We start from the raw sequence: 13,409 nt of genomic DNA on the forward strand, positions 1-13,409 counted from the left end.
GTGTCAAAATGTCACACCGCTTTAGAGAAACGGCAGCCAGCAGTGTGGAGGCATATGAGTTCCTGGAAACTTCACTTACAGTGCCATACCAAAGAAATGGAGAATAAAAGGGATATATTGCTGTCATTTTGAAGTAATTAGATGCATGCCTCTGCTTTATGTAAAACAATACCTGGCTTGTGGAAAAAAATGTTTTATGGTATCCTTCAGCAATTTAACAATTCAGCTGCATTCCCTTCAGAGTTTTTAAAATGTTGATTCTTTTGCTTTCTCCCTTCTTCTACTCTGTCTCTTCTGTCATGCGTTTGTTTGGTGTACTGCTGTTTGCTGCTTTCCTTGTATAAATTCAGGCGAAGACCTGGAAAGAAATGATGGATCTACAGCAAAACCCTACTTCATGTCAGCTAGCCTTCACCGAATTCTAGGGAAGAAGGAGCTAAGCCCTAAGAAGGCAATAGGATAACATGCAATAAACCTCAACATCAAGACAGTGTCACTTTTAAGCAAAATGTGTATAAATTAGGCACAAGTAAATACTGTAAATGATGCTTCTGGTTAGTGGGTGGTTCTTTTTTCCTGTTGCTTACATCTTTTAAAAAATCAGCAACATTGATAATGTTTTACTAGTTTAAAAGCTTAAGCTAACAGCTGTGAAACAAGGCCACATTTTAGTCTATAGAGTGCCTATGGAAAGAAAAATGTAAATTTGAATCTTTTGTAATTCTATAATAATGTTTTAATAACTTTTGTAACACAAGTTGCTGCCTTAGACGACAGCAGTTTTGATAATGTTTCTTTTTATAACTGTATATTTGTAAAAGATATTCAGGCAATTTTTTGAAAGCACTACATGTAACCTAATTAGCCATAAAGAGAGAGTTTGGGAGTCTCTAGTTAACAAGAGATACTACTAAATTTGTAAATATGGTGCTATGATTGTATTTTTTGTACACGCTGGTTGTCAGCAATTTAAACTGTGATTATACATGCATTAATGATTCCCTACACTGAAAATGTAATAACATTCTAATTACATTGACAACTGTGTGCTCTAAGAAATGATGGTACCCTGAAGTCCTGATGAAGGTAATCAGAGAAGGCTACTCTGTCTTCTGGTGGTACTGCCAGAAGTGAAGTTTTCTTTGAGTTGTGCATAAGAGATGGCATAAGTGAGACAGGATCCTATGGTGCTTAAGAAAATGATTTGTGGTTCACACAAAGTTTTATCTGGTCGTAAATACATCATTTTCTAGCTGATGTGTAATAATACAGATGCTTGTGTTAATGTCCTGTCTTTTTATGAGTCTCTGTATTCTGCCTTATGTGAGAAAGTTGAGCTGTGCTGAAAGGAAAACAAAATGTGGTATTTTTGTTCTCCTTGGAAGAAAGTCTTGGCTGTATGTGTGCACAGGGATCTCTGTTGCGTCTGCTGGGTACTGCAATGGCCATGCGGGTTCTGAGAGACAAGGAGTGCTCTTTCTACAGGTCTCTGGATACAAAGATAAGATATTGAACTCGAGTCTCCTCATGATGCAGCATTAACTAACTACAGAAAGAAGCTTCAAAAGATTTGGTGTCTTCTTTGATTATTAAGATTATTGGTTGACAGAAAAAGTATATTGAGAAAAATCATATTAACATTCATAGAAAATATCTCATACTTTGTCTACTGAGTACAGTTCAAGTTTGTTTCTGCCATGAGCTGAACTAAAAAGGTTTTAATATGGTAGGACCCAGCTACACTGGGGCATGCCCTTATAGTTGTTGTTTTTTACTAAGGTATTCCATTACCCGCTTTCAAGAGCTGGCGTGTGACATAGCTCTCCTAAATCAATGGCAGGAATTCAGCTGCTGGAAATATTTTTCTAGCCCAAAGAGTTGCTGTCACAAAGAGAAAGGCAAATTCTTTTGCAAATGGTCTGAATTATAATTTCTGGGGAAAATTTCCTGACAGTATGTATTCCAAAGCGATTTTTGCTGTCTGACTTATGGCTTCAACTTGAGATTATTTGAATCACAAGAATCACAACAAAGACAGAAAGACTGTCCTTTATGCAGTAGGTCTGGGGTTAAGTTGATGCATGAGTCTTATCACCCATCTGCCTGAAGTCATGGTTGTGATAGGATTGTGAAGTCCTGTGAGAGGAGGTACAAGTAGCAGGATGCTAGTATGAGTTCTGTGATCCAGCAGGCACTGTAGCTTTTCCCTCTGAAGCATAAATGAGTGGTTCAGTTTTGGACTTAAATAATCTAAAGGCATATAGTTTCTGACTGAACTAGTGACTGTGGGCACTTTTTGAGAACCTCACTTGAGATATTATAAACTTGACTTATAGAAAGGGCTGAGAAACATAGCTTCTGAAAACTGACTTAAGGTTTTTGTATTCATCATCTTTCTCATCACATACGTGTAGCAGTGAATATTGAAACCCCCATTACTCTGATGTCATCTGAGTACTAAGCCAATAGCATTATGGGAGTATGTCACCATTATTAGAAAACTCACTTGTCTGTGGTTAAGCTCCATGCTCTAGTTATTATAATCTTTTAACTACCATGTAATTAGTTTGCAGCTAAGGAAGCTGCATTAAGTAATCTATATTTCGTTACTGGACCTGGGTGTCTTTGTGGGATCTCAACTGAAAAAGCTTATTTCTGAATACAGTGTACTTTTTTTATCATATGAATGTAACCATAGAGTTTATTAGGATTAAGATGTAACAGAGTAGTATGCAGTTATTTGATGAGAGGACTTTTGTAACAAACCTATGCATTTACTAAAGGAATTTCTAAAAGTGAAAGTTTTAAATTGCATTATTATTTATATACAGTAAATATCTATAAATGTGTATAAATTGCTTCACTCACTATTTTGTGAAAATAAATTATTTAGAATGTAAGTGATCATCATTTCTGAGAAGAAATCTTAAAAGCCATTTTCTTTATGAACTGTGAAAATAAAAGCAATACCATATGAATTTTGTAATCGATAAACTGAATAAATAAATATGATTTAATAGTAAAATTGGCTTTAAAAGAAATAAACTACTATTAATGAAGTAAGTAGCAATTACTGCAAGTATTTACTTTGAAAAAATTCACTTAAAAGTTTTAAGATTTACTGTAATGGCCCCTGACTAGTCCTGGGGACCAGTGTCTGTTATACCACAGGTACTGGTGGCAGCATTTGTGGATTTGGACATCCACCTTGCTGCCTGAGTTAATATAAAACTTAAAGTTCCGTTCTTTGCTTTAGAGTGGAACACGTGGTTAAGTATAATACAGTAAAATGTTCCATTTTCTTTGATCCTAAACCAGCAGGAGTCAGTGATGAAGTTTCTACTATTTCCATGAGGCATGGGCCAGCACTGTGTGGTGCCAGGCAGCGGGTTGCTCTGCTTACAGTCAGTAAGGGACGGACTGGTAAGAACTGGGAGCCCAGAAGCTTGTCATGGCGCTCCCGTGTGCAAGGGGCTCAGCAGGTGGTGGTGGGATTTCTGTATTCCTCCCCCGCCCCAGGCTGTGTGTTCCTCTGGCTAGTGGAAGAGCTGGAGAGACTGGGTGGCTCTGACAATATAAAACATTAAAAGTTTATGCACGTAAAAATGTGCATAAAACCTCTTTGGAAGATCTTGAACAAGCAGAATGGAGAAACAAAGAGATGCTAGAAAATAATGAGTATCGTATCCATGCAATGACACTTGCTTCAGTTCTGGTTTAATTCATTGTGTCTCCCTGTGATGTATTAACAGATGGCTTTTATTTGCATGTCTTATACCAAAGTTTTAATGTCAAGCCTTCAAATTTTGTAGAGAAAAAAATGCAACCTCCTCCCTCTGCCTCCCCCCCAGAAAAATGAGATTATTTTCCTTACTGAGGTTTTTTTCCAAGTAGCTTCAGCAGTTGGTTATTGTGAATCGGGTGCTATGAGGATGCTGAGTAGTCCCTCAATCGTTAATATTTAAAGGGATGAAATATTTTACTATTGCACATTCTGCAGTAGGCTGGTAAGATGATCTGGCAGGCGCAGCATCACACTTATCCTGGGAGAGGTCAATGAGTGTTCTAAAATAGGTTGTCTTAGAAGTGACTGTAGGAGCAACGCCAGTTGCTCAGCCTGGATGTCGGTGTCCTCTGAAAAAGTGCCTTACCTGGCTGTTGTTTTACCTGGCTTATATTTGCATCACATAAATGACACAACAGAAATGGCCTGCTAGGAGGAACAGTGCTCCCTTTAGTTGAAATTATCTGGTACAAAGTTTAATTGTAGAAAAAATTTCAAAGGTATTTAAATTGCATAATGCAACTTGCATTGTTTCCCTGTTGCTGTTGTCAGATCATGGAAGTATGCTGTTTGGCCCAGGAGAAAGCATGTGACAATTGTGGTGTTGCAAATAATGTGACAAAATCAATGTAAGAGCATCTGTTTTTTAGTAGTAGACTTTTTTATACCTTTGATTTATGGGATAGTGGACTTCCAAGTGCGGCCAATTCTGCCTTTGGTTGCAGTGTCCGTGTGCATTGTGCCTGCATGACTGCAGGGAGAACTGGGCCACTGCTACTGAGAATGGGAACAGCTTGGGAGTGTGTCTGGTCCTACTGCAGTGCATGTTTGTTGCTCGTGAGCGTAAAGCTCATTCTCCATTTTAAGACTGAGTTTGCTATTCTGGAAGTGTTTTATAAATTATTCTAATTTTTTTTATCTTTTGATACAGGTGATGATTTTTGAGGTAATAAGTAATTTGTACTGCACTGTAATTGAATTAGAAATATAACTGTTTCTTCATGTTTAATTAATACTAATAGTACTAATGTTACAATTGTCTGTACGTTATGTCCACAGGCATTTGTCCCTCACAGCGAGGTGTAAAATCACAGAAAGGCCCTCTGAGGTTTAAGAAATGGAAATTACTGTCTGTTTCAATGATTAATGTGATTGTTAAAGGGATGTAATTATCGTGCGAAGACCAAATTAGCATGAGCACGTGGCAGTTTGAGCTCTAAAACCTGTTCGCTTCTGCTATGCAGAAATAGGAACGTATTGTTTAAATACCTTTGGTAACTAAAGCGTTTAATATTTAATTTTGTTGTTGCTCACTGTTTTACAGCTCTTGGGGATTGTTCTAATAAAGATTTAGATACAAAGCGGAGTGCGTGTGTTCGTGCCTGGCGCTGAGCGAGGCCCCGCCCCGGGACGGAGCTCATCCGCGCCTCAGAGCGCGGGCACCTCCGCGGGGGGCGGGAACGGGGCCGCGGTGCGGGGCGAGACGCGGGAACGGCGCCGTGAGGCGGGAGGAGGCTGCGCTGCTGCTCCTTAGCGCCTGGCGGTTCCTCGCACTGCTCTAGAGGCCTGGAAATCGTTAGCGATATTGGGGATTTGTATTCCTTGAGCTGCAAGATAATAGCACACGGCTTATTAGTTGGACCTGTTCTGAGAATTTGTTCTACCAGACGAGCAGTAGCTTAGATCAGCCAAAGTCATACTCTGTATTTCGGTGGAAACCTCTTTTTGGTTTTAATAGGCTCGTCAAAAGTCGTACTTTTGTCCTGTCCTTGCAGGATGTTGGCAGAACTTCTACCACTGCCTCAGGTCGGGCTGAGCCCTCGGCTCCTGCAGGCAGTGCTGTCGGGGAGGCTGCTTACGGTACAGCTGCACCGGGGCTCTGTACGGCCCTTCACCACAAAGCAGAGGACGAGGAATAGCATTGCTGCCTGTGGAGCGTTTTTTCTGGTTGACAAGAGAATAGAAATTAAAATGGTAACAGTTTCTGGTAAAAAACATGCAGGGTGTTTCAGAAGTGAGGATGAATTTCAGCAGGGGCGGCTCATCAGCACTGGGGCTGTTCTGTGCAGGTGGGACAAGGGCGGGATGTGAGCTCAATGTTAACAGCCACGGCATGGCTGCAGAGCAGTGCCATGCGTTTGAGGATGTGCTGGCCTAGAGCTATGGGTGCCATGAAACCACACAATAGAATTTTTGAGTGAACACAAAAGATGTTTACTGATAGAGGCGTTGCTGTCACCTTGTGCAGAGCACTGGCATGCTGGCAGGAGACATTCGTCTTTGGAACTGAGCAAGCACAGCTGTCTGTCTCGGACATGGTGACTGAACAACAAACAGATGCATGCAGATTCATGGAGTATATAGGAAGCTTTCATCTCAGAGTTGCAGTATATGTTGTTTAAAGCTACGTTTGCTGTATTAGGGCTTGCATTAAGTGATACAGTTGCTTAGAGAGAGGTGAATGCTGTCAGTTCTGAGGGGGCTATAGGTGGATTTGTGTTGCACAGTCCTCAGCAGGCAGAGTTCATGGTGGGTGAGCAGTGGTGCTGGTATGGCACAGCCTACAGCAGTTCTGCCCTGCTCTGCTCTCTGATTCTCAAACAGAAAGAGTAAAATGAAAGTGGTCACAAGGTAAATGCGTACAGAGAAGAGGGTGAATCTTCCTCATGAGTTTGGATGTGGTCAAGTTCAGTTCCAGCTATGTAATAGAAGACGAACTCTTAAAAGTCATCTTCAAAAGGACACTGGCGTTTCCTGACCCTGGTTTAGCAGCTGGACTGATGTGGGGAGAGGAGCAAGCCCAGCAGAAAAGAATGACCTCCCCACTGCTTGAAACAGCAAATGACACTGTTGCTTTACAGTAAGTCTTCATGAAAATGTGCTTATTTTTTGTTAATATTTTATGAGATGCAGATTTGTGTGTTAAAGCCACACTACCATTATCGGAGTTCAAGTGATGATGCAGAACCTATCAGTGTACTCAGCTGCCAGAAAGTACACTTGCGATATACATGTTGTAAAGGGATGTTGAAGAAGGGAGGACTGCTATGTGCCTCATATGTACATAGTTACTTAAATTAAATTTGCTTTAACTAACTGCATCAGTATCTCCTTTTAACATGCATTGTCTGTTGGAACTGAATATACATATAGTCCTCCAGAAAACGTCAGGCTTACTAACAAAACTGTCTTTTGCCTCTTTTAAAATGTGTTTTTAGACTGATGTGTTTTATATCACACAGGCTTTCTTTTCATTTGTATTACCTTTAAATCTACCAATGGCTGCAAGCCATAGAAACTTTAACGTGCATCCAGATGAGTTCAAAATGCAGCATGGCTTTCTGGAGTGTACCAGGATTCGAATCACCACTCTTTTCCAGAGAGCTTATTTCTTTTGCAAAGTTTATGGTTATTCTTTCCAGCTGCTGCCTCCCAAAGGGAGCCTCACACTATGTAGGCTTGGGGTGCCAACCAGTATCTCACGTTGCCGCTGGATGGGATGCAGCATGGCTTCTTAGTTTCAGGCAGAAATGTTGCTGGGGGAAGCACAGAGCCCTGCTCAGGGCACTCTGGCCCTGGCTGCTGCACAGGGAAATGTGAGGAAAAGGTTCCTGGCTGCTCTTCTTGCTGCCAGAGCGGTGCATCCCAGCTGTGCCACAATGGCACTGAGTGGAGTAGTGATGAAGCCAGGAGGAGTGGTCCAAACTGACTGAAATTTCTGCTGAAGAAGGAAATGATGCCGTAACTGACTTGCTATAACAAAGCAGACTCTGTCCATAAACATGGGATTGAGTGCTTCTGCCCTTTGTCTTGGCCAGTGTTTGATGTGCACCGCCTGTGATGTCTTTGCAATTTGACTTTGCAGATGAGCATTGCTGTTGGAGGGTTTTCTTGTAAGACCTGGCATGCTGCTGCAAATCCACACAGCTGCAGATGGCTTGGAAAGGAAAGAACTGCTTTATGCAGTGCTTCATAATGTAGTTTCTGGTTGCCATCATTTTCAACACATCTGACCAACTCAATTTCCTGTGTTGAATCAACTTTCATTTCATTGATTCCCAAATTCTCATTTTTTCTTGCTTTGGCTATGCTCTGTGGGTGATCTGTTTTAATTTTGCAGTCTTAAAGAGCCCAGGTTTGCTATCTGGGAAATAATCCAAGTAGTCTCAGGAGAAAATTGTGTATTTAATAATGTGCTTCAAATGATAATTAAAAAAAAAAGTCTTTGTTTTTGTTTCACTTCTTTCTTTTAAACCTCACAAGCTTCATAGTTCATACTGCGTTGTGAGAATGCTAACAATGGTCCAAAACGGTTTAACAGCTTGTAATATAATTCTCAACTGTACAGGTTCCGGGTCACAGGAGCTTAGAAAAGAGGATGTTTGTGAGTTTAATATTACTGGTGTCATGGTTGTGTGGTTTTTGTTGTGTTGTTGATATTCCGCTTCATGACATCATGTGGTGTATTGGGAGTTAAAGAGCTAGTGCTCTTGGGCTAGTATCCACTGGTCTGTGGCATCCGGAGGTGGCAGTGCTTTCTGAACTGATGACAAGAAACCAATAATGCATGTTGGTGCATACCACATGGAGCGGGTCTTAGTACTGCAGTTGTCTGCCAAGTCTACACGGTTTCCTGCAGAAGGCATATTGAACATCAAAGCACATGCTGAAAGGTATGGTTTGTACAAATTTGATTATACATATTGTGCATCCACCTTTTATTTATTTGTTTGTTTGTTTATTACTTAAAATCACATTTTGGGAGAGAGGAATAAATTTTCCACTAAAATGTACAGAAGATAAATTAGCGCCATGAAATAAAGCGCTATTGGAAACCTCATGGAATGTGTTTGGAAACAAAACGAATTGTGGGGAGCGGTTTTGTGCTGGAGTTGTGCATGTTCCTGATGACTCCATGCAGGCTCGTCATGACTCCATCTAAATATGCCCCAGTTTTTGCATTGCACATCTCTGTTTTCACAGAACTTTAAAGCACGCCCTGGGGCGGGATCTGTCTCTGAGTTCCTTAGGCAGCCTTCGCAGAATCTACTCCACAAGCAGCTCTTTTGCAAGATGATATAATTTAGTCGTAGTTTTAAGATGGAACTGTGTCTCTGCTTTTGTCCTACCATGATTTTTCATACCACCTCTGCTTGCATAAGAGAAGCCGCAAATGCTCAAAGTTTTGAGAACTTTCAGTGGTGTGACTGCAGTAGCAGGTTGTAATTTCCAGTTAGTTACGAGTTGTTATTTCACCACCAGTGGTGGTGTTACTGTATGGGAAATAAAGCTGCAGTCATTGCAGTGCTGGTGGTGCTAAAGCTGGAGTGGTTGAGACTCACCAGTAAGAATGGAGAGAAACAGAAAAGGATAGCTTGCAGCTTTTGTGGGCTCCTGTGTTTGGAATCACTCACATCTCACATAGCTTTTAACATATTTGTTCAGAGTCTTTGTGGTCCTCTAACAATGGATGTCTATTTCCCTCAGGCCTTGTCTGGCACTGCTTTAGCATCACATAACCTGTACTTCCAAACAGCTAATTTAAATAAGAGGTTACTTCTGCTTGTGATCACATGGAGTTAGAGCTCATGTGTTCTCATCTGTAAGAAGTTCTTACTCAAAAAACATTTAATTGAAAAAGCATATGTCTGACAAAGTACTACTATGCATCTGCTAATAGCTGCTTATGTTCGGAGTGTGTTCGTGCTAAACGAATGCTAGCATTTCTTTTTTCTGACAAGTTTAAAAATTCACTGATCGTTTTTCCTGCATTCAGCAAATTAGTTTATATCCTATTTAAAATATATTTATCATTGGTGATGAAGACAGGTGCAAAGAAGTTATTAAATGTCCCTGCTCTGTCTATGTCCCTGTTTGTAAGAGGACTATTTTCACTAAGTAACAAACCAGTGTTCTCTCTGGTCATCCTGTTGTCCTGCCATTTAAAAAAAAAAAACTTCTTATTGACCCTCAAAATTGCACTATTTTGGCTACTCATAAGTTGAGATAAAATTTATGAAGATAAAATAAAAAAACAGCAATGAGGATAACGTGACCAGTACGTGAGCAGTGGCTGCTCCCCCCAGTCCAACTCCCCCCAATTTTATAGTTTATGCATGATGTCATGCAGCAGAAATACTCAGTCACAGCCTGAAGCAGTGATGGCACACCTGGTGGGAAGGCAGGGCCAACCCTGGACAGCTCAAGTGCATGCAATGGACCAGGATCCACCCCTTCCCAGCCCTCGTGTAAGGGTTGACAGTAGAGATCTCTGCCTACTGGAGTCTTTCCAAGGGTAAACAGCTTTTTTCCTTTTTTTTTCCTGTATCCATGGGTGCTGTACTTGGGCTTATTCTTACTTGCTACAGCCTGGGACTTTACCACCCTGCTGTTACTGCTGTGCTTTCCATTGCTCTAGAACATTACACTTGGTTAGCCAGTAAGATTATTCTTTAGGATGGATTAAAAAAAAAAAAGATCACTGGGACCCCAGTACACTGAAAGAGGAACTCCTTGGGGGAGGACTCTTGAGATTCCTGGGTTCACTGTGGCTGAGTGCTGCTTGGATTATTGAAGAATGGAGACTTATAAGGGATAATTAACCCATTATTAAATCCCCTTCAAAAATGGCTGATTTTTTGAATAAATTAGAAGATAATTTTTTGACAATCAAGGGAAGTGTAGCAGCAACGTGTGCTGTAGCATGGCTGCTGCTACTAACTATTAATACATATCATTCCTCTGAGGAAGAATTGAAAGATGAAATCTAGCTCTTAAAAGCCTGTATTAGACAACAGGAAAACAAAATTACATATTTGATGGGGCAAACTGCCTAACCTTCAGATGGAATTTCTCCTCTGAAATTAAGACCCACATCATTAGAAGAGGGAAAAGGACTGAGATCAGCAAGAATGGAAGACAAAAGAGATGGATACAAAATCACCATTCCTAAAGAGAGTGACAAAGATCAAGTAGGTGTTGAGAGAGAGCAGGTGGAGATAACAATGGATGCCCAGTCAGAGAGTGAATGCAGGTGGAAACTAAGAATTACTTTTCTCTTTGGAAATGTTTGTGATGAGCCATTTATTTAAAATAAACAAAACACTTGAGAGGGGGCGTTTTAGCTTATGTGAAAGAACTAAGAATGACTCATTAAGTCTTTCTTTCACTTAGTTCTTATTTTTGAGTGTCTATAGCTCAGGGAATGAGCAGAAGAAAGCCAGGAAATTAAAACAATGCATTTTAATTCCACTCTAATTATTTTGAGAATTTTAAAATATTAACCAGATTGAGAATAACAAGAATATAAACAAGAATGTCAGATCAGCCCAGCTTCCTTTTAGCAAGGGTGACGGCTGTGTGGGTGGTCAAGATGCTCTACATGTCACATTCTGACAAGAACAAGATATGGAAATAACCTAGGATAGAAAAGTTGGAAAGCAAGTACTTGCAAACAGTTCAGATGATTCCTTCTCCTATCATTACAGAAGAATCAGGTTCTAGTCAGTATCTTAGTTCATTACCTGGATGACAGCAAGAGAGTCTCACTAAATTTTCCAACAGCGGAAAACAGACAACACTGGGGAGCTCAGAGCTGGGATTTGGAATGAGTGATAACTTTGAGCAGTAGTGTGAAAAAAAAGTGAGGTGAAATTCAGTATGTGAAAATACGAGCTGCTTATCTAGGCTGCAGTCACCTACAGAAGCAAGATACCAGTTAGTCAAAAACGAAATGTGGACTGTGGTGTTATTAGAAGACACAGGCAGCTTACATGTTCTACTCTTCCAGCTTAGCATCATTAAGGGCTTCTCTAAAACTGAGCTTCGTGCTTCAAGATGGACAAAGAAAAAAGCACAGAAACAATCAGACACCTCACAAATACATGGTGTGAAAATGTGAAAAAAAACTCCAAATCACTTGTTTGGCAGACAGGATAATTTTTTTTTTTTTTTTTTGCTTTGGTGTACGGTTTTTTGGGGGGATGGGAAAGGAGGGAGGGAAGAGAGCATCAGATTTTCTGAGGATTCTGTAAAAATATCCACTGTTGGAGACATTTAAGAACAGTTTAGTCAAGTATCTGTTTCAGTAGTACCTTGGGATGAAAAGCAGACTAGAAAATGTCCAAGTAATTCCCTGATGTATCAGTATGTAGACATAAGCCCATACCTCTACTGAGTAGGTGGAGTTTCAAAACATCCATATTCCAGTATTTAACCACACTTTGAAACATGAAGTTTCTGGAACAGATTTTTCTGTACCCGGCAAACAGAACTATTCCTGGCTTCTAATAACAGACCATACATTTTGTGAGCTTTGCACAGCAAAGATACTTTCTATCTCTATCTTTCCTTCTTTCTGTAGGGAATGAAATATTACGCATTTTAAGTCACTTTGCAGTGTAGTTGCACTTGTCCCAACACAATAACGCACAAGCCAACCTCAGCTTACACTGGCTAGACTTGTGGAGGCAGAGGAGACTGGAAGTCAGTAGGCAGTCTTCTCACAGCACGTTCAAGACAGATGTACGTTTATTTAGTTAGTGGTATTTCTCCCCTTGAGAACTTCTTGATGTAAAGTAGTATGCTTTATATAATTACAGTTCAATTTTCAGTTTCTTGACTAATAGTTTAAATGCCACACATACAAAGTACCCTCATAGGATAAAAAAAAAAATTGAGGATCAAATGCAGTTTTCTGCAAAATTAACCTGCACTGTTTTCTCTTCAAGATAGGTTACTTTTAAGTGACACGTTTAACCAGTTTGTTCCATACAGCATTGCTTTTCAGTTTTTAAAATTAAACCGAATTAGTCTAGAAGGCTCTGCATCCTATTTTGTACTCCCTCTGGAGCAACAGTCACATTCTCTTCCTAGAAAGATATCCTTTGAATTTTTTGAGCACAACGCCTGTTATTGCTTCCTGCTTTAAAAAGTACAAGAATTAAGCCAGGGTCAGAAGAACTGAGAAGCACATTGTCAAAAATGCAAGTGCACAACAAGTAGAAAAAGATAAGCATTCAAGTCTACAAGTCAGGCTACAGCCGCAGCTTCAGTTGAGAGCATCAGAAAAAAACTCCTGGCCTTGCATATGCTTGGTCAGCTCCACGCAGCCTGGCAATTGAAGGCAGGCAAAGCGGCACAACTTGTACATACCCCAAGGCAATGCTCACAGCCCACATACACTACTGGAACTTCCTATTTTTAACTCCACATTACCCCAGACACGCTTTATAAATAGGTGCTCATGCATTCACAGTAGCCAAAGATAATTTTCCCCAATTCCTTTTTTCATATGGAAACAGTAACATTTCCTTTAGTCCTGCTCTGTCTGTGGAACCGGATAGAAAAGGATGTTTCATAAATAGGCTTTTTCATAAATAGGTTTGTCTTTCTTTCAAGAAATCTGCAGCTGCTTACTCCTTGAAATTAGAGTGAATAATTACTACTTCTTTTTTAGAGAGACCTAGTGCAAGTCAAGCTGCACTTGAAAACAAGACAGTTGAGTAGTATTGCTCATTATTGAATTATGTCTAAATTACCATCACTTACGATGTTTAACTTAAAACTTCAGCAAAAGATTTTCTTACTTGCATATCATATCTAAACAAAACAACAAGAATTGGTT

At 40.1% G+C, this 13,409-nt stretch overlaps 1 protein-coding gene across 2 annotated transcripts in view; it reads left to right on the plus strand.

Annotated features, from left to right (window-relative positions):
* SLC44A5 (solute carrier family 44 member 5) overlaps positions 1-5,145 on the plus strand; it is a 61,874-nt gene extending 56,729 nt beyond the window's left edge. Inside the window, exon 22 of one of the 2 annotated variants that reach the window (XM_065737397.1) lies at positions 4,844-5,145. In XM_065737397.1, the coding sequence (XP_065593469.1) occupies positions 4,844-4,953 (110 nt within the window). In that variant the 3' untranslated portion in view covers positions 4,954-5,145. Of the gene's footprint in view, positions 1-350; positions 1,768-4,843 lie in introns of those variants that run through there. The other variant, XM_065737390.1, reaches the window with a different exon arrangement.
* The last annotated feature ends 8,264 nt before the right edge of the window (positions 5,146-13,409 follow it).

The sequence above is a fragment of the Cyrtonyx montezumae genome, unplaced genomic scaffold (genome assembly GCF_038088225.1).
Source record: "Cyrtonyx montezumae isolate F1298 unplaced genomic scaffold, pur_monq_1.0 scaffold_1, whole genome shotgun sequence".
Classification (NCBI taxonomy): Eukaryota; Metazoa; Chordata; class Aves; order Galliformes; family Odontophoridae; genus Cyrtonyx; species Cyrtonyx montezumae.